General features: G+C 37.3%; 1 protein-coding gene across 1 annotated transcript in view; it reads right to left on the bottom strand.

Moving 5' to 3' along the window:
* Positions 1-1016: 1016 nt before the first annotated feature.
* Positions 1017-22972, bottom strand: part of LOC129277821 (ATP-binding cassette sub-family C member 4-like) — a 54715-nt gene continuing 32759 nt past the window's right edge. The window contains exons 20-34 of the mRNA XM_064110732.1: positions 22544-22694; positions 20935-21165; positions 20555-20661; positions 19499-19693; positions 18639-18794; positions 17595-17684; positions 16467-16639; positions 15781-15886; positions 14643-14791; positions 14253-14286; positions 11000-11152; positions 9922-10122; positions 8689-8758; positions 1926-2097; positions 1017-1109 (exon numbers count right to left, since the gene is read on the bottom strand). Coding sequence (XP_063966802.1) covers positions 1103-1109; positions 1926-2097; positions 8689-8758; positions 9922-10122; positions 11000-11152; positions 14253-14286; positions 14643-14791; positions 15781-15886; positions 16467-16639; positions 17595-17684; positions 18639-18794; positions 19499-19693; positions 20555-20661; positions 20935-21165; positions 22544-22694 — 1995 coding nt within the window. The 3' untranslated portion in view covers positions 1017-1102. The remainder of the gene's footprint in view (positions 1110-1925; positions 2098-8688; positions 8759-9921; positions 10123-10999; positions 11153-14252; positions 14287-14642; positions 14792-15780; positions 15887-16466; positions 16640-17594; positions 17685-18638; positions 18795-19498; positions 19694-20554; positions 20662-20934; positions 21166-22543; positions 22695-22972) is intronic.

Here is a 22972-nt window from a genome sequence, read left to right on the forward strand (position 1 = left end):
TTAACAAAACGTATAATACCCCAAAATTTGATTCAATTGCGACTATGACCATTTTAGGCAGCACTTCATCAATATTTATCATCAAGTTATCAGATCTGACAACTATCCTTGGATTTGATTGGCTGAGAAAACACTGTTACTATGGTAATGGTTGAATACAATGGACTTTGTTGGACAAAACATCTAACAACCACTGCCATGAAATGCTCCTCAGAATATGCAAGAAGTGTTCTGCTGGTGGACAAGAAGTCCAGAAGAGAAGGTAAGGGCGGCCTGTGCCTCTGCGCCAACCACCTACATCTGCACAAAGTGCCCAAGAGATTATCCTTCTAGAGTAGGATAGCGCGCATCACCATCGTCTCACTCTAATAAGAGAGATGAATGCCACCACTGAGGACAGAAGGTTTCCCCTATGTCCTATGGAGCACTCTAGCCAAAGGCTACCACATACATGTACTTTACATAAAAGCAATGTTCACTCCCTATAAAGCAATACCAATTAATTTGTCTTGCACAACGACTTAAGTCACAATGTCAAAGCCCGATGCAATACATCTAAAGATGGACGATATACATACATGATTCCGTATGTACAATACAAATGACATATATTAAAGTAAAAAGGAAAGTCACAGAATATTCATGCATAAAATGAATGCATAAAAAGGCTCTTAAAGATTTGGTATACGAGAGTCTTTTCTGGAAGCATGACTTGAGTAATTCATAAACATATAACAGGATGAAAGATTTCTCCTTTTCAGAGGTGTAAAGCACCATATCTGGGACAGCCTCCAAATCCTTCACAATAATTCTTGTGATTCCCATCGCTATTAAGCAATGTGTGCACCATCCCCACTTCCTTGAATGAGTTTTATCTGGAGCTCCTTGCAAACTTCGCACAGTTCAAGCTGTGACATCTACACCAACAGCTGAGGCATCTTCTCTCCTGAGGGTTGTTCCGTCTCTTGTCCAAGAGGGCTCAATTCAATGCCATCGAGATTGTTATTTGCTACCTCCTGGCTGCGTGTAAATCCGATTCCCTCGTCCGATTGGGTGAAGACCGCTTGGTTGTTATTCAAGGAGTCTGGCTCTGTCCGAGATGTCAATTGCTGTACAAATAAACGAAATAAAGTCATAAGTTACAAAGGGATACTGGAAATAGACCTCCATTACACTCATTGTAGTGGCTGTGTATTGCACATATCGTCACCTAAAATCCTGTGCAACATCCATCCATATCACACTAGTGGATGTTTGCTCTCTGTTGCATATATGCACTTCACCCACCCCCCCCCCCCCACACTCACACCAAACACCCTCACACTCACACACAATCCACACCATGCAATTATTTATCATATGGGATAACAAATAATACAGCCAAATGTGATATTGCAATGGCACCAATAGTTTTGACTTGGACATTAGAAATGATCAAAATTGATGCAATTTACACAAATATCCTACAAGTCTATTACACTGCAGGGAGGGACGAACATCACAAATTACATTCGCATGTTTTACAATAACCCTGAATATATGGACAATTTGATCAAAACAGGAAAACAGCATTACACACCAGGTGCAATGTAAAAATTAAAATTAAAAAAAAACTCATTTTATCAAAGAAAGGAAAATCATATTGTTTCAAATGCTTAGAGAGGTCATTCAGATTTTTCCGCTCCAAACTAAAAAAAATGAACAAGTTTGGAGTCCTGTACTACAGGAATACTCTTGAAACATAAAACTTCAGAATAATAATCTTATTTTAAATTACATGTAGCACAAAAAACATACAGGATTTAGAGAACTTGCCCATGTTTTACCATATCAGCATGAGCTTTACTGAAGTTCTTTCTTTCATAAAATAACCTTACAACTACAAGCTATATCATTCTTAAAATTTGAGTCGATCGGATCATCACCCGGAAAGCAATGAAGCTGTTTCCTCTTGCGACAGACTTCCATCCGAGCGATAACCTTTAAAAGGACGATGCAAAGCTCGTTTCAAGAAACCTCCTGGCCCTCTACTGGCAGTCTTGGATGACGACGACAGATGGGCAGCTTTAGACATAGCCGTGTTCAGGAGGCTCTGTACTGCTTTCATAACAAAAAGTTTAGCAAGGAAATGTATCTTATGACTGTATTTTATTCTATAAGTTGTTCCATTAATTGGGCATTAATTAATGTGTGTTTAAATAAAGGACAACGTATTATAGCTAAAGTAGTATTCAAAACCAATAAAGCATAAAGAAATGGAATGCTATATTCCATTGCCAGTCCATCTATTTCAGCTTATCCACTGAACAACTGCGAAGCAAAATCAAACTTTTGACATTTTTGGATAAATTTTGAATCAAAAGGCCTCTGAATATACATGTATGGCCCACACCATTTTTTCCCTTCAAATTATGTATTATGTTTATATTGTATGCATTATGAATTATTTTGTATATTACAAACAATGCAAATATTTATGATAATGTATTGTGAACGCAGAAATAAAAATAAAACAAACAAACAAACAAACAAATATTGTGACATCATATACATTTGTACATTAGTATTGTTCATGTGCACAATAATTGAAGATTTAATATGAGTTTTTTTTTTTATTATTTGTACATTAGTATTGTTCATGTGCACAATAATTGAGGATTTAATATGAAACAATACTTTTTTTTAATTGAATTGTTAGCATAAAGATTCAAAATGTAATTCACAAAGTAAATATGAAAAGTGATTTTATTTTATCTTGCCCATAAAATTGGTTTAAATACATTGTTTTAATAAAGAATCAAAATTTAATTAGCAAAATAGGATATAAATAATGGTGTGCCACATTGGAATTGCTTAAAAGCCATTGTTGACATATAGATTCCAATATGAAATTTATGAGCAAAATATATTGCAGAGATAATTATTTCTAATCAAGCCCATTGAAGTTGCTTTCAAAACATAATTGTTGGCATACCATTCAATAAGTAATTAGCAAAATATAACATAAATATAAGGATTTTTTTCATCTGGCCCATCAAAATTGCATAGAAATATATTGACATATGATTCAATAGGCCTATGTAATTACCAAAATAAAACATTAAAAAGCGATTTCTAATCTAGTCCAATGAAACTGCTCAAAATCTATTGTTGACAAATGATTCCATATATGAAAATAGCAAAATATAACATAAATATTTTTTTTCTAAAATCCAGCCCATTTGAATTGCTCAAAGATCTATTGTTGGCATATATAATCTAAATCCAATAAAACTATGTAATTGGCAAAATATTCTAATGTAGCCTACTTTATTGCTTGAAAATTGTTGACATAGGATTATAATTCAAAGCAGATAAATGAAGATCTCTAATCTAGCCTATTGAAAACTGCTCAGATCTTGAATGTGAAATATTTCATGCATGTGTTTGATAGGTCATTCATATATTATTTTGATATAATATATTATGCTACTGGACTGCCTAGTATACAGGGACCATGAACACGGGGGCTGGAGGGTAGCAGCCCCCGCACCCTCCCCCCCCCCCCCCAATAAACATGAAAAACCTGTAAAAATTACAATCTCATTGTATTTTTGCATGGTGAAAAGCAACTGAAAATACCCCTTCAGTCTGCTATGCAAGTGACTTCTTCTTTATTACTTGATACACAATACAACAATTTTTTTAAAATCATTTTCTAAAAATGCTACCATCAATTTAAAGTACACTCTTCAGATTATCTCTAATATCTCGCCCCCCCCCCCCCCCCGGACATCAAAATAACCTTGTAACATCCCTGATACTAAGGGTATACATTTGGCACCATTGAGAAATCATAGAGAAAAGAAAATATAAAAGCTTGTAATGAAAGCAAGCTAATGTTCAGTTACTCCTTGCAAAAAAGCACCTCTACGGGCATACAGCTAGAGTGACAAAAACAAGTTTACCTGAGCAATACTGAATATCAATCATTTTAATCATAGTTAACCATTATGTAAGCAAGGCTTCCACACTAACTTTTTTTTCTTGGTGGCCCAATCGGACACACCAAAATCATTAATTTGATATTTTTGTGGCCCGCAAAGCAAATTTAGTGGCCCTAAAACAATGGAAAAATATTACAATTAACTTTGGTAGCCCAACCGGGCCACCAAGTGTTGGCTTTTACAGAATTTTGGTGACCTGATTCTCGTTTTTGTTTGCCCCGGGCCACTGCTAATGTCGAGCCCTGATTTAACTCATGATCCATTTAAAATATGGCAATATCAATGTCCACATTTCAATTAACACAGCAATGAGCAGCATGTCCATATTATATATAATATATATATATATATATAATTATTTACCGATCCACTCCAGGCCCTGTCTCACAAATGATTGTGATTAATCCCATTGATCCCAACAATGGAAGGCTGGCAATGCCATAATTCTTTTTCCATACACGTGCTCATCCCTTTGTAGTGAACAAGGGTCGTGCACTTAATATAGCCCAAAACAATGACAATGCATGAAAACTTGTAATAAACAGTCAACATTTGAAACGGCATCATAGATTGGGGTGTTGTTGGCTTTCCATAGTTACGACTGATCAGATTGATCATACTTCTTTGTCAGACAGGGCCAAATGCAAGAAGATCAGGCATGTGCCAGGAAGCTGAAGAAAACAATTGCAAACTAATACCATTTCAACCATGCTACATATACTTTGCTACACTTTTGCATATTTGAAATCAAATTTCTCCACAATATCTAGGTCCTACTGCACAATAGATTTTTAAGACACTATATCAGGAAGCATGTCTGGCATGAAATATTGCAATAAAAAGTTGGTAATATGCAGAGAAAAGGTGATCAGAGGCATTATGTCTATAATCTGAGAGCATGAGAGATGTTGATGAAGAATAAAGAAAGCAATTTTTTGTGACAGCAGAATGGTGTAATGAAAACAATATTATTGATGGATGGAGCAGATACTATAACAATGGTTACTTTAAAAAATAAAAGAAAGTAGTTGCAGCAAACAATTATTTCATGAGAAAGTCTTTAAAATCAAGGTTAAATGCAACCATATTATCATAGATCTAGTTCTGGTACATTGAAATCAACTTATCTTTGTGAAATCACAAAATCTTAGCCGAAAACCGATAATTCTGATGATCACTAACACAAAAAGGCATATGTGGGACAGTCACTTAATATTGTTCGGAAAAATACCAGACATATTATGGAATTCTGCGCTTATTTTGCTAATTTCTTCGCAACAACACATTTTTTTCCAGAGCCATTTGGCAATGTTTTTTGGTTTATACATACAAACACTTGGGTGTTAGATTCTGTTTGAACTCATTTTGAGATCGTTACCACAATTGGTATTTATCTTTAATGCGCACTCGTGGCGAGGCATTTAATTTTGCCTTTATATATATTTGACATATTATAGTTTTGAGATGAGGAAGGTTTATGAAATAACAAGGATCCAGGAAACTAACTTAAAAAAGGGAAAAAAATCATAAAAATCATTTAGCTCAGGCATTAGTAATATCAACCACTCAAACTACATTTGAAATAGTCCAAACGAGCTCCACTATGCATCGGGCTTGTTAGAACTCTTCAAATGCACTGTAGCTCCTGCATGTACATGTACATGTACTTCATACTATTGCCCTCACTGATTTATACCTCAGAAACGTTCTATTACAAGGCACACATCTGCAAAGTTTAGTGGCAAAGGAAAATTTGTGTCCCACATGACACTGAATATTATCAAATATGCTTTGTGTTCATTGCATATGTTGTGCTCAAATAAGATAAAGAAAGTGATACATGAAAATGTATTTAAGCATGATCCAGCAACAAAAAGAGCAAGAGTTAAAATATTTCTTTTAAAGGAGAATGAAACCCTTGAAACTAGCTGAATCCATATCAAAGAGAAAAATCAAAGAAACATATTGTTGAAAGTTTGAGGAAGATTGAATGAATAATAAGAAAGTTATGAGCATTTGAATATTGAGATCACTAGTGCCATGTAGATCCTCCAATTGGCAATGCGACCAAGATCTGTGATGTCACACACGTACAACTCCCTCATTACTTTAGTACTTATTTCACTTATATTCTCACTTTTATAGAGTCTATCACAAGGTGAGGTGTTCTCTTTATGAGAGGACAAGTACAGAGATTTCACAACATTATATCATTGATGAATCGTTTGTCATATGATTAGAATGAGCAAAACGAGATGTTTCGGGGTATATTTTCAGTGTCCAAAAGGGGAGAGTTGTTCATCTGTGACATCATAGATCTTGGTTGCATTGCCAATGGGAGGATCTCCATAGCATTAGTGATCTCGACATTCAAATGCTCATAACTCTTCTATTGCTAGTCCTATTTTACTCAAACTGTTGTTGATCTTATTCTTTGATTCTTCTGCTTTCACAAAAGCTAACTTGCTCCAAGAGTTTCATTCTCCTTTAAGGACTAGCTATAGCACAGCTGTGAAACAAACTGCAATCCGACCATTTCACAATACACACACCACAACTGTTCAATACAGAGAGGCCTACTTTTCAACTTGCGGGTCGATAACTTTTTCTTGGGATTGTACATGGCAGGAGTGAGAATGGACAAATTCACGAAATTACTGGACTGAAAGAGGAATCCAAATGACAGGGAAGGAAAAGGATTAATTCTCAGTGCCTGGAAAATTATGAAGCTTGATAAAAACGAGGTTTGTAAGCACTTGGGATAGGGGACATGATGGGTGTTCAGTATACTAATCTTATGACTAATCTTTCAGGATTAATGCACAGGAGTGATGTTAAAAAAGGGCGCAGAGTGAACGCACGACTGTGAAATGCTTGGATTTGAACATGGAGTAATTGACCAGCAAGTTTTGTGATAGTAACAGACCAATTTTCCCATTTATTTTCAAGAGAGAAACAATCATTTATGGCCGGCAGTTTCAACAGGGAGCCATGTCATAAAGCTGTTCGCAAGTTACGAGTGATTTTACTAACAACTGAAGACAATTTCTTGTGCTAAATCAGATCCCAACATTTCCCTGCTTCCAAAAAACATGTAATGAATGTGAACGTTATATGATTCTTGTCAAATCTTGACAAATAACAAACTTTTCATTAACTGCTTTTGTTAACGAGAATTTCAATCTGCAGAATGGAATTCAATAAGATTATATGAGAATACAAATCATTGTGAATCTGATTTAGCGCAAGGAAAGATTCACCAGTCGCTTGTAAAATTGTTTGGAACTTACAGACAGCGTTATGATCCACCCAGCAGCAGGTCTAGTTCCAAGATCATTTAAGCCAATATTTGGCTTATCCCACTTTTGCCTATTGCCGATATGATAACATTTTGGTTTAACCAATTTTGATCTTATATACAATTTGATACTTGGATCAATCGTTGATAGGTCTTATAAATTGAGATAAACAACCTGTCATTTAATCAAATTATTGATTAATTGCTACTTTGTCTTGGCAGTTTTTCTCCATTTTTGTTTTATGACCACTTGGGCTATTACCAGTTGGTCTAACCGACTGACTGAGCGCCATTAGGCCAAGTGGGTACCAATCAAACTAAGCACAACTCAAATGTGAATTAGACCAAAAGGTTAATGCTTTATCTCGCAATGATACCAAATAATTGCGTAAAAAGCATGTTGAGAATGCAATCAAGAGAATATGTGGGATGAGACGAATGGGCATTAGACAAAGTGGGATATAGACCGACTGATAACCTCACTTGGAAACCATGATTGGTAGCACATAGTTTTGCAATCGGTTGTATGCCTGGTTTAGTTTAGCTAATATGGACACTGCTAAATCACAATCATCTTTTCACAGCTTAATAATGCACTTACTGCACATTTTAACGAACAATGGATGTAGCAAAAGTACATGTAGCATCAATGCAACCCATTGCTTGCACAAATCCAATAAAACAAATAAGTACAGCATCATGACCCAAGCATTGAGAACATCACCCACATTGCCTACAGGAACCGCTAGGTCCCTGTACAAAGTCTATGGGAATTTGATAATTCTATATTCAATGGATTAATAGCCCATGTCCACTAGACCTTGGTCTACAGTGTTCACAATGTATAGCATCAGCATGAGAGAGTTTGCTGCATGATGTATTTCTGTGCCAATGAGCATGCAAGTGCCTTTGAACTATCAGCTGACAAGTCCAATCCCTGACCTAAATTCATTCTTTCCAGCCTCTTTTTGATGAAAATGATTAAAATGTGTAATACTGACACATCAATATAATCATGGTTTCTTTTTAACTGAAGATGTATGGTGGGATATAATTGTTGTGTATCACATATCCGATTGACATGATTTAAGCAGTGTAATATATTTTACTATTAGCCTGCATCAAAAATAATCAGTATATAAAACAAATAATCACTGCACTTTTATTCAGGCAATTTCAAAATCCATTATTGCCCTCAACAATCCTGAGACTATGGACCTCCTATTTACCCTTGATCTTTGACCTCAGGAATGGCTATAGTCTCAAGATCACTTTGAGGGAATACTTTTTACTATTGCCTTCTTGAGCAGTCAATATCTGTATATCATTATAGTGGCACTTTTTTTTTGGGGGGGGGGGAATGAAGAAGAGGACTTGTCAGCAGATGGTCCACAGGATTTTTACCTTGATCATCATCATCATCATGATAATCTTCATCATGACTAAAGAAGTCTGATCTCATGTCATATGACGTCTAGAAAAGTGGAAAGATCACAAGAACAATGCACTCAACATTTATGAACAAGAGAGAAGAATTGTGATGCAATCCTACCTGCTTGCCCACCCAGGGAGTGTTTCACAAGGCATTTTGTCAGTGATTTTCAGTGTAAATATGTTAACCCTTGCACCTGATTGGCTGAGAGTAAAGTTGTCAGTGAAAAATCACTGACTACATGATCCATGAAACACTCTCCTGGGCCTGGTAACACAAAGGTTAGCAATTGATCTTAAGACTGATTTGAATGATTGGTTGTATACAGTTGTCAAAGTACATGTAATCAATCGTAATAATTTCTTCTGTGATCCATTGCTAAGCTTTGTGTCACAGGGCCATGATCATGGAGATGTTGCATAAGAAGACATATAATGTAAAATGTTCTGAAAAACATGAAATACAACAATATAACAAACAATTCAAAAGGAACATTCCCTTGTGTTGTTGAAATATCATCATCGTAAACAGCTTTCAAATATCTAAAGTTTTTGGTGAAAATGAAGTCATAACACATCTAATTTAAAAGGAAAAACACACAATACTATGATATGCACACAATAGCATGAGAAAAAATTTTGAAACCTTGGAAAATGGTATGAAACTTTGCTACGTGTTCGATGAATTCTTTTCAATATTTTGGTAAAATTTAATTGAAGTATCAGAGAGCCAAAGGACTAATTTTTATGAAAAGAGACATATTAAGACAAAAGTATATAGCAAACAGAAAAAAAGTTATATTAGATCAGTTATAAAATGACAAACTTCTGAATATTCGAAAAGTCTTGATGCTCAAAAGAAATTCTCTAATTAGCAACGCTGTAATTTAAAAGGCATTGTCTTGAAGACAAAATATTATGACATTTTAAAATTATTATTTTTTAAATCCCTCAAGATCATGCTCAGGCCTGCAATGCTGAATAGTCATCAGTGTTATACACTTGATAACATGTCAGTGTTGCATTTAAGCATGGCTCTTGAGTCACACTTAACTCCTTGTGATACATCTACAGGAATGAAGGGAGGTGTGAGAAAATGAATGAGGGATACTTCAAAATAAGGATAATAATAAGAACTATATGGGGTGAAAGAGAATGTACATGTACCAATAATAAAGTGGGAAGAAGGAAGAAGAATAGACTTACCCCAGGGGCACCGTTGGAGTAATGCTTTGAATCATCACTGCTTGTCAATGTGATGGCATCGGGGGAGATGGAAGGCTGAGGGGGCATCCGTCTGACGATGATCATCATGTCCGTTACATCTGCTTTGAAGGCATCAGTGATGTTCTCCGGTGTTATTTCTCGTCGGCTTATCCCGTTCAGAGAAAGCACCTCGTCGCCAGGCTAGTATTGGAAGGGGGTGTGTAATTTACCATTAAAAAATTGATAAGAATAGTTGTGAAGGTTTTTTTTCATAATAATTATAATAATAATAAGAATAGGCATTTATATAGCGCCGTCTATCTAGAAATATTCTTATCCGAGGCGCGCTATTTTTATTATTACCCCAGCTTAAGCTTCAGCTGCCTTTCAGCGCTCATGCATTCAAGGAATTAATCCTGCAGGGTACCCATTCACCTCACCTGGGTCAAGTGCAGCACAATGTGGATAAATTTCTTGCTGAAGGAAATTACGCTATGGCTGGGATTCGAACCCACAACCCTCTGTATCAAATTTGGAAGACTAATCCACTGGGCCATAACAGTCCACATATTTATTTAGGGGGTTAAAGCAAGGTTCAATTTCGGTATAGTAATCTAATTTGAATAGGAAATGGTTGGAAGCAATCCGCATGGTATCACTGTCAAAATGCTTACTTAGAACAACAAACTTTAATTACAATAATCCAGGCTTGCTCGGAATCATACATTCATTTCGTCACCACATGATTTTCCTGCTGTAGCTAGCAGAGAAAACAACATGTGGGACCACACTAAAAATGGAAGGGCATTTTGCAGTAAATTTTCTGATCTTCATCAGCTCATTAGTCTTTAATTGTACATATTCCTGAAATAAAGACATTAATGTATATTCTTTCAAGCACTTCCCCCTTTTATTGCTCCTTTCATGGCCTCTGACACTGTGATAGGAGTAAATTAAAGGACCATATCCCCTTTCAGAGAAAATCCAAATCTCTCTCTCTCTCTCTCTCCATTTCTCCTTCCCCCCTCCATCTCCATCTCCATCTCTCTCTCTCTCTCTCTTTATTACACCCATTCACCTTGAGTCCACCATCCTCTCCAGCCGGTGTTCCTTTCATGACCTCTGACACTGTAATCGGTGTTTGCACAGGACCATATTCCCCTTTCAGAGAAAATCCAAATCCCTCGTCGGATTTCTTCAGGGTGATGAACAAGAAGTCACACACAGCATCCTGAAGTAAAAAAGAAACAAGATTTGGGGGAAAGTAAAGTACTGACATGCACCTGTAATTCACTGAAGTAATTATTCAATCTTTAATTTTGAAGATGTTCGTCATCGCGGAGAATTCAATAGAGTTGGTTTGATCGGTTGTCTCGCGAAGCGGTTGAAACTGCAGAAGATTTCACGACGTTTCGTTGGCTGCTGCTCAACTTTGTCAAGTGATGGAGACTTCGGTGCGAAGAAAATTAAAGATTGCAAATGCAAAGAGAGGCAACAGCGGAAGTTCAGCGAATTACTCGAACCTGCTTCCAAGACAAAGAGGAACACCACCAACAACAACTGGGTGATCAACATGTCTTCCAGGAACCTCTCCAACACCGAGAAGACTCTGCTCAGCAGAGGCATGACCTTTGCCACTGTTCCCAAGAGGATACCAGCAGCAGAAATCGTTGCCAGAGTAGAGTCAAACATCAGCAAATTGACACCAGAAGACAGAGAATCACTACGCAAGGATATCGGCACTGTCTTAGAACAAGCTAAACCACCTAAATCCAACATCACCAAGGATATGGAGGCAGCTCTCAAGTCTTTGAAGGAAGATTCAACCATTATGATCTTACCCGCCGACAAAGGAAGAGCAGCTGTGATTCTAGACACCACCACTTACAGAGACAAGATGGACAACCTCCTCTCTACTGGCCCATACAGAGAAATCAAGAAGGACCCTACTGACTCCCTAGTAAGGAAATTAACAACTTTACTATCGGGACTTAAGAAGAAAGGAAGCCTAGAAGAAAACACCTACCAAAAGCTCCGACCCAAACGTAAACAACCACCAAGGATCTACGGTTTGCCCAAAATACACAAACCAGCCGTCCCGCTACGCCCCATCGTATCCTGCATCGGCTCTTTCGCCTATGAATTGTCCAAGTTCTTAGCCAACATCCTCACTCCTCTCACCGGGGATTCACCTCACACCGTCCGGAATTCCACAGACTTCGCCGACTTTGTCGCCACACAATCCATAGAAGATGATGACGCAATGATCTCTTTCGATGTGGAGTCTTTATTCACGAACGTCCCGATTGAAGGAGCATGCAGAGTCGCCCGAGAGCGCCTCACAGCAGACAACCAGCTCGCCTCAAGGACCAGTCTGACTCCAGAAGAAATAAGCACTCTTCTAGAATTTGTCCTGAAGTCTACTTACTTCCTATACAACGGCAAGTTCTACGAACAGACAGAGGGCGCCGCCATGGGCAGCCCCGTATCAGCCGTCATCGCCAACATGTATATGGAAGCTTTTGAGAATACTGCCCTCAACGACTGCCCGCCGAAACTCGAGCCTAAGATCTGGAAACGTTATGTCGACGACACCTTTATCATCGTCAACAAGCACAGATCTAAGGATCTCTTGGACTTCATGAATCGAAGGGAAACCACCATCAGGTTTACCGCCGAACATGAAACCAACGGATCGTTAGCCTTCTTGGACACAGAGGTACACAGACAGACAGATGGCACCCTCAAGACAACTGTCTACAGGAAACCCACTCACACAGACCAGTATCTACGCTATGACTCCCACCACCCACACGCTGTAAAACGCGGTTTAATCAAATGCCTCTACGACAGAGCCAATAGAATCGTCACTCAACCATCGGATTTGTCACCAGAACAGCGCCATCTTCAGTCGGCACTAACTCTGAATGGTTACCCCAAGGCTTTCATCAAGAAGTCACGCAAACCTAAGAAGCGGATCATCCTAGAGGAGAAGCAGTTCACTTCAACAATAGTCCTACCCTACGTCTCCACCATAGCTCACCAGCTGCGACGACGACTGGAGAAACACAACATCCGCACTGTCTTCAAATCGGACACCACTCTTAGGAACCAACTCGTCAGAGCCAAAGACCCAGTACCAACCAACAGGAAAGACGGTGTTGTTTACCAGATACCATGCAAGGACTGCAACTTCTCATACATCGGAGAGACAGGAAGACCAGTAAAGGAGAGGCTAACTGAACATCAGAGAGACGTCAGGCAGCGGAACACCATACTCTCGGCGGTAGCAGAGCATGCATGGGATCAACAACACCAACCCGATTGGTCTGGCGTCAGATGCATTGACTCTGCACAACACTGGCATACCAGACGTGTGAAGGAAGCCATCCAGATTCGACTCCATGCCAACACACTCAATCGAGACGTAGGCTTCGAAATCGCCGAATCATGGATGCGCTGCATCAGACGACACAACAAAAACACGCCCTCAGCCGACCGGCAACAACCACTGTCGACAGCACCAACACCGAGCCGTCACCCACGTCCGCAAATCAACACACACACCGACGTACGGCAACCGCCCACACTCTCGGCCGGATCCCTCCGACGTCCGCATACCCGCTATAACCTTCGCCCTCGCACCGAAGTCTCCATCACTTGACAAAGTTGAGCAGCAGCCAACGAAACGTCGTGAAATCTTCTGCAGTTTCAACCGCTTCGCGAGACAACCGATCAAACCAACTCTATATTCAATCTTTGTTAATTTAGTAATTTTTCATGACATTCTTTATCATTATCGTCAGGTTATCATCACATAGTCTGTTATGTGAGCAATATGTCCTGTACAATATATGTCGTTCATTATCATAATTATTATCATCAATATAATTGCATTTTAATGCATTTTAATCTATCTCCCTTTCCTTCTTATTCTTTCTTACAAACTATGCATCCTATCGATAGTAACTAAGTTAATATTCACTTAAACGGACAAAGATGGTGGTGATACAGAGAAATCAATGTATGATTCAGGGAGATGTTGAAAATGTGCAGTTTTTCAATGACATGCAACCTTGAATGGTCTAGTCCACTCGAATAAATTCTCAAGGCTGTTACGAGAAACTTGCCAATCGATTGTCAGTAAAAACAGCAAAATTTACAATAGAAAGATCAACTTTAACTACAGTGAATTGATTGCATAAACCAGATGGGATCAGTGATTAATAACAGTATCTCAATTCGTTGTCCAACTTGAGATTGATTTTTGGACATGCATTGCCTTGCATAGCACCACTTGATACAACGACCACATGTTATTACACACATACCTTGGGATCCACTTTAGAGGTTTTCTCTGAGGCACTGTTAAAAGGAAAAGAAATAATAGAGGATTTATAAATCAAACTTCATATTATACATCAGGCTAGTTGACAATCATAAGTAACAGCATGATAACTATACAAAAAGCAACATTTTTCATACCCATGTAAACATTCAAAAGAACTTTATCGTGCCTAGCATACAGAAACAAAACTGAAATTATGAAAAAGGGTGCAATTAAATATACATGTATATGTATATTCCATGTGCTTTAAAACCTAACAACAATATTTAGAAATGAGGGCAGATAAGAAAAGCTCGATTTTAAAAAAGGTCAGACCAAACGGTTTAATTAGACCTTCGACCTCTAGACCAAGAAGATACAAATACATGCTTACATTGCATTGTAGTGCTCAAGGGCGATTCTGCCAAGCTTGGCCGCTTCTGTCTTCCCTGTCTGATCTACAAGCTTGCTGAAAGTACTGTTAGGATTCTGTAGTAGTATGTACGGTTCATCAAACTCTACCAGTTCCCCTGCATCCAAAACCTGTATTTGATCAAAACAATTTTCAATTTTGTAAGATTGTACATAACCTACTTATCACTCATAAACAAATGAAGAGGAATTCTTCCAGGAATTTGATTTTGACGATACTTTACAAATTTAAATTCATTTTGATGTACAATTTAGTGTTATGGGCATGGACTATGTGATAAGTTTAGTTTCTTACAGCTGAAACTGACAGTTACATTACTTTGTTCAAGAAATATACATGTACAGCGATCATCAAGACATGTTTACTTAATCTTCCATATAAGTCACTCCATTACAACATTTCATACATCATATTACAATTTATTTTTTCCCTCACCCGTCATTCTTTCTTTTCCAACAATCTCTTTGTGATTTCTGTCTTTCTTTTCAAAGAGCCATTTATCACTAGCTCTCTCCCTCTCTCAAATCCCTTCCTATCCTCTCTCTATACCCTCTCTCTCTCTATCTTGTTTTATGTCTCTATTAATTTATAGCTTGAATTCATCATTTGTACTTCTCTTTCTCACAAAATTACCAAAGCAAAATTTATTATGAATTGCAACAACATCCAGTTTTTAACATGTTTTCTCAAAGGTTTTCATATATTCTTCTTTAACAAAATAGCAAATTCACCAGATTAAAAAAAGTAAACTCCTTAATGCATTTCCCCCTGTCAAATAAATATGATGGTAATAATAATATGCAACATTTATACATGTATGGCACTCAATGCTTGTGTTTCTAAGCACCACATATTATTAACCCAGCTTTAGCATAACAGCCAATAAGGCACTTTAGTATTTCAAGGAATTTCTTAAAAAACCGGGTACCCATTTACTACATCTGGGTGGAGAGTGGCAATTGTAGACAAAGGACCGCCAAATGGCACAAGTGCTACGGAGTGATTCAAACCATGGACCTTGTGATTCAAAGCCAAGAGACTTATCCACTAAGCCACAACAACTCTATATAAATGTTCCATATCGTAATCAAATACTAACCATTATTCTATCTGAATCCATGATGGTATGAAGGCGATGAGCGATGGTAAGAACAGTGCAATTCTTGAACTTTGTCCTGATAGTTTCTTGAATCAAAGAATCAGTTCTAAAATGTAATCAAAGTAAGAAAATCAATAAGCATTTGTTAGAGTCTCATAACAATCAAATCAATCTTTCTTCTCTTCCATTTTCAATCCAATTAAAACTCCCTATTCTTGAATTCCATTTCATTTACGAACATTTATTTTGCCAAAATTTCAGTTTTCCATATCAATGTCAAATCCTTTTTATATCAATTTGATTTCAAATTTGATTTCAAACCCTTTCAACTTGAATTCTGATGTAATAACTGTTCAAAGGCAGACATTATATGAATTTAATTTTGTTTAGAATAAAAGCTCTGATACAATGGAAGTTAAGCATAAATAGGAAATAACTTTCTTTCCACAATTAAATAGTATTAATTGTCACTTATTTATGCTGATTTATATGTATAATGCAATTCACGGAGCAAGCATATGACAAGGTAACGATTATTGAACATTATATTTTTTCTAATACACTTGATTTATAATTTTGAAACAACCATAGAAGCAAAGATACTTTTATTTTATTCTTCTCCAACAGACAATCAGGCTATCGATAGACCAAATTACATCACTCAACCACAGAAGGGCGACACTGACCTCGGGTCAACATTTGCAGTAGCTTCATCTAGAATGAGAATACGGTTTTTCTTTAGAATAGCTCTGGCAAGACAGATGAGTTGGCGTTGACCGACGCTGAAGTTGGATCCACCCTCTCCGACCTCCATCTCCAGCTTGGCCGGGTTCTCCCTCACTGCGCGCTCTAACTGAACCTGGTGGGAAAATAGGGAAACAGAATTTATGTTCTATCATACAATACAACAAAGAAAATAACATTCTGGATTCTCTCATATACTATGCATACCCTTGCATGCGGCTTTACCAGTGAAGACAGATTATTTCAAGTATGTAGACTACACACTTTGAAAATCTGAGTGTCAGGAATTGCCAAAAAGTTTTGAAATATATTAAATATTTTACTTCTGAAATGACTTAACACTTTCATTGTGTAATAATTTGACAGTCAAGTTACAATACATATAACCTCTCTGGCTTTTGAGCTTAGAAATAAAAAAATTCAACTAAAAATATAATCAGATGATTTTGTCCATCTTTATGAATCTTAAATCGAAGCTTGATGATGATCTGACAAAAAGTTTGTTAATTGTGAAACAGGCAGTTTGTTGTATTTGAAATGACCTGTATGATATTGGGCAAGAAATGAAAGTAAATAAAAATATGAGAGACTACTGAAGAATAAACCTGATACATGCAGACTGGATCTTGTAAAACTAATAAGTTTCATGTAGTATTACATTTTATACTGTTTTTAATGACAAGCAGAGATGCCAACCTGATCAAGAACATTTCAGTAATTTAAAGGCTGAAATCAATATTTTGGTAAGAAAATAAGTATTTTCACAGAAATACAATGTACCATAGGACAACACGTAAACTGAAACTTTAGAAATCAGTATCTGCATGAAACCATCAGTATTCTTTCTCATTTTTCAGTAACAATTACTGAAAACCATTACTACTTGCCAGCTCTGGATAAGTTACATTAAATATTATATAGTAAGTATGAAGTCAAAGAGGAGAAAACAACTTTGGTGAATAAAATATACAATTGTAAAAAATTATTTCAAATAAAAGAAAAATTTGTCTATTTAATTGTGCTTTGGGAACGGATAGATCGAATATAGAACATCAAGATAAAAGGCAAACCTCTTCCAGTACACTCCACAGCATGGAATCGGTCTGTTCGCCGAATGGATCCAGATTCCTCCTGAGGGAGCCAGTAAAGATGATGGGATCCTGGTGGGAAATATATCATTAAAAGCCATAAATAATATTCTGATCAATATAATAGGCATCACTTTAGAAATGAAGAGAGTACACTTGAATAACAATTTCAATTCAATTTAATCAATGCTATTTAATCTATTTATTCTCATGTATTTGTTTTAAAAAAAACATGATTATCCTCTGACTTTTGATACATAAATAAAGGGGTATAGAATAGTGCAGAAGACCAAGTTATTTTACAATAGGAACATAAATCACTAATAAATTCATCAGAAACAAAAATAATCATACATAATGGATGACCTTCTCCTCCCTTTCCCCGTCTGACAACTGGTTTAAAATACGCACTGTCAGCCTGCTTGAGCACCTACAGCATGGCATTGAATACACGATTGCCCCGCATCAAGCAAGTTACCCACATGCAGTGAAACCATCCAACCATACAGTGGGTACTCAAGCATTCACACATTACTCAAAGATATAGACAATAAATAAAGAGGCCTTTAATAGGAGGTACTAATAATTTGTAAACAAATTCTCGGCAATACTCCTTTGTGTTTAAGATCACATGTTCGATCTGTAATGAATATCATAAGTCAGAAAAATTGGAACCAGTGGGATTCGAACCTTTTTTTTTTTTGACTTATGATTTTCATTACAGATCGAACATGTGATTTTAAACACATAGGAGTATTGCCAAAAATTTGTTTACAAATGATATAGACAAATCGATAAACGCTTTCCCAACTACAGTCTACTACCATCAACATCCAGTGTTGACACCCTAGAAGCAAATGAGTGCCTATTCAAGTGACTAAGCTGCTAAAAACAAATGAAGACTATGAAACCTACTGTACAACATATTAAAAAATTGAGTTTTCTGTCCTCAAAAAATCATGAGGGCAATGACCCTCAGATAAATAATGGAAGGGTCAAAGTTCAGAGGTCAAAGGTTAGGGATACCTGAGGAATAATTGAAATATTCTTCCTAACATCATGAAGACCCAGGTCGGTGATTTGAATGTCATCGATTCGAAGTGACCCCATTGGCTCGGCGAGTCTGAATAGTGACGTGATCAAAGAACTTTTCCCTGCTCCAGTTCTGCCCACAATTCCAATCTAAAGATACAAACAAGTAAAAACAACAAAGAGTTGAATTTCACTATGATGTATAATGACAAAACTGCCAGGTTTTAAGGAATAATCTTTCAAATTAACTTATATTTACAAGTCAATTATTCAAGTTGTAGCCCGATTCCACAAAGTGAACTCGGCAACACATATTTTCCTTTATAGACCAGAGACATACATGTAGTTACACTATATGATTATTACTATTATTATTGTCAACATAAGAAGCAACCAAATTTGATATCAGAATGAAATATTGGAGGATTCCTGATTGAACAATAACTGTAAATCATTTCCATGAATTCTGAACATAGTAATTTTAGTGGGGGTTTTATCTTCAGGGTAACCCTTTCCTTTAGACCGGTGTGTTGGCTCAGTTGGTAGAGCGTCCGTCTCACAACCAGGAGGTCGGGGTTCAAACCCCGGCGACGTCAGACCAAAAAAGACGTTAAAAGATGGGAGTTGCTGCTACCCTGTTTGGCGATTAAAGGGACAGAGCCTCGTCGATCTGGCGCTGCACAGCGGCTGCCGGACCCACGATCAATTGGGCAAAGCAAATTTTGAGAGTATTTCATTTCATGTCTATTTCGAAAAATAAATTGTTTTTTTATACATAGAGTTCACCTTGCATGTGAAATCTTTGCAAACATTTAAGGGTTTGAAGGATAAATGAATAAATTCTACCATTTTACCTTTTCTTTAGGATTGACTTCGCATGTGAAATCTTTGAGGACCTTGGGTGTTTCCTTGGAGTAAGCCAGAGACATACCATCGAAGGTGATCCCTCCCTTGGGCGGCCAACCAAGAGGGGCTTTGGAATCAGGTTTCTCCAGTGGTCCTTCCGAGTCCAGATGAGTGTATTCGATAACACGCTCTACGGATGTCATCTGAATGATAATAATGAAAGAGAATAGCATTGATGATGCTCTGATTATCTTGTTGCCTATTCAATGGCACACTATATATTACCCCGGCTATAGCTCCATTTGCTAAGGTGCTTGGGGCATTCAAAGAATATATCCTGCTGGGTGCCCATTCAACTCACCTGGATTGAAAACATGGCTGGGATTTGAGCATGTCTCTCTGATTTTGAAAGACGAGAGTCGTAACCACGAGACCATGACAACCCCACATAATTTTTTTGTAACTTTGCAACCAACGTCAATCTGGCACTGCACAGTGACTGCCAGGCCCCACGTTCGATAGGGCTAAAGAATTTTCAAAATATTTCTGCTTCAGATTTCTACTTCAAACAACAAAATACGGATTTTCATTTTGTCATTCATTTTCAAATACAAGCATTCACAGTGTGAAATAATTACTAATTTTTTTCTCTTTTTTTCAAATAAAGGTCAATTTGTGCATTTCATAATTATGTTGTGCATAAGATATGCCCTTATTACAATTACACTAGTTTCTTATCGATGACACACTCAACCTAAAAGTAAAATCTGAAAACAATTGTTTAGGTTTTAACACAGGTCAAAACAGAAATCTGTAGAGACAATACTGGTGTATTTGGGCACACTTCAGGGAATAATTTTGCGATACAAATTTGAATAGCGTTTTTGGTCATAAGAGAAAAGCTCTCAACTAAGTAATGTACAGTCTTACGTAAAAATATGCTATACAAAAGACTTAATGCATAGCAGTCTTTCAAAAATATGGAGCAAATTGCGATGCGATACCAGGAAAATTATTCCCTGCACTTGCAGCAAACATTTTTAATTTAATCTTGTTGGCTTTACCTGATTTTCTACAAGGGCACTCTGTCTTATACAGAACTGGAAGATACCACCAAGTGCAATGCAATTGGTCAGGATGAGTCCGACTTGACCGCTGTCCAAATTTAGATCTGAAACGAGAGATGGAAATATGTGAGAGAATCAACCTTTTAACAATATACTTCTTTTCTTGTTTCAATCATAAATTGCTTTTTCAAATTACAATATGATAATGTACATTGATAAGTTGTTTAAAGACATTAATAAAGATATTGGACAAGATTAGAAACAGGGATATTTTCATCAACAAATTAAAACAAGGCTGTGCACTTTGCTTCATTCTGGCAAAAATATCCGTCATTCATTTGTACATGTAGAAAATGGACACGCAAGGAGAAGCTTACAGTTTTCCAATCCAACACAGATGAAAGCAACGGCTGAAATGAAGACTGCTACGAGGAGATCCAAACGAATTCCAAACCATCTGTTGGTCGCTAAGTACATGAACCAAGCCTCTGAATGACGATCCTGATATTCGTGAAACTGGCCCACGAATTCCTTTTCTTTTTTGTATGCACGGATAGTCCACAGGCCCTGGAGAGACCCTGTCGTGTGTGAGAAGACGGGACTACGAGCTGCAAAAAGGGAAATGATAGACGGATGGATTGGTTATTGGAATGATCAATGCGAAGACTTAAATACATCAGCGAAGAAGGAATGATCAATACAATGCACGTCAGATGACAACTAGAAATTGACGTGTCCAACGGACACAGATGCCCCCGCTTAACGTGATCAGAATCTCATTCATTCTGTTTGAACTTAATATCGTGCAGAAACCAATATTCATATATATATACATGTATATATACTGAACAAATTTAGACCTTTGACCTAAAGACTCACCCTTTCCATAATAATCTCTGACAGAAGATATGACAGACAGGTCATTTGATGTGACCTGACTGTATTTTGGTGTCATCTACCTACACACTCAAAGTTTTTTAATTCTGTTGAATTCTTCATAAGTTATCATGCGGAAACCAATTTAATGAGCTGTGACCTTTGACCTGCGAACTCCGAATTCGAACTTAGCCTTTATTTTGGTGTCATCTACCTCCACACCAATTTTTTTTTAACCATTAAATATTTTTCGAGTTATTGCACGAAAACCAAGTGGGGGACGGACGGATGGACAGGGGCAACGTTTAATGCCCCCTCCGGACTTTGTCTGTGGGGGCATAAAAAGATCTGGCTAATTTCTATAAGTATACATTTGCATTTTCTGATTCATCAGTCATTTTTATCCATTCATTGACATGTACACCATAGGACTTAATTTATTATAACATTTGCTCATCTCCATGTCCCTATCTTGATTTTTTTTCATGTGTTTCATTTTATACTGTCAATAAATCATTTAAATTTCTATTCATTAGGGGGATATCTGGATAAAATTAGTTTGTGAAATATGAGGGATGTGGTGCACCCCAAGGATCCCTTCTCTCACCACTACTGCTCTTACAACAGCCAGATTGATAGATAGAGATTAAAAAACGGCAGGATATGTGGCATATTTGGTTACTTATCTGATTAATCAGATATGAACCCATTGCCCACTGCTCCCTGTACAAGCTAATGGGAATTACATATTTAGTAATTGGCTTAATCATATCAAACCTTTTTTAAAATACATGTACTTTCTAGCTCCCCAATCACACATACATGTGAGCCACCGTGAACAGGGGCTTACCAAGGATTTAAAAAGAAAGAGAGGGCAGAACTCTCGTACAAGCAACAGAAAGCCTTATGAAACAGGAAGAAGTTAAGAAACATGATGTTATTATACATGAGTCTGCTCCAAGGCAGTTAAATGTATTAGAAGGGGCAAAAACAGGCTTGCTTTTCAACTAAGTTTGTTTAAAATGCCAAATTGTGGCTCAACGGGGAGCATGTGCCTGCCCCTGTGCCATTCCCTCCCCCGGACCCATGCACCAAACAAAGACTTCTTACTTGTTCCATCCAGCCTCTTGACGGCGGTTGTGGCTCTGAGGGCGTAGCTGGTAATGAGAATCAGAACGATGAAGAGAGGGAGCACTGCAAAGACGGTAAACCATGCCATCACAATGGTGATGATGACAGTACCCACAATCTGAAGCAATATCTGCAACAGGGGAAGAGAAAAGACACAAGCGATTTTGGTATTACGGCATAAGCTGGTATTTTGTGGACAACTTTTTTTGCATTATTTGCTTGTGTCAGCACGTTCAAGAGTTGTGTTTACCATTCAGAGATTCATAACACATGCAAGCACTAGATGGCAATCACCAATCAAGATCACTGTTTCATTTGCATTTTATTCACAACGCTGACCAGGAACCAATCAGAATCTTTCTTTCATATTTTAAATATATGCAATCCATTAATACTAGTCTTTACATT

This window comes from Lytechinus pictus, chromosome 15, assembly GCF_037042905.1.
Source record: "Lytechinus pictus isolate F3 Inbred chromosome 15, Lp3.0, whole genome shotgun sequence".
Classification (NCBI taxonomy): Eukaryota; Metazoa; Echinodermata; class Echinoidea; order Temnopleuroida; family Toxopneustidae; genus Lytechinus; species Lytechinus pictus.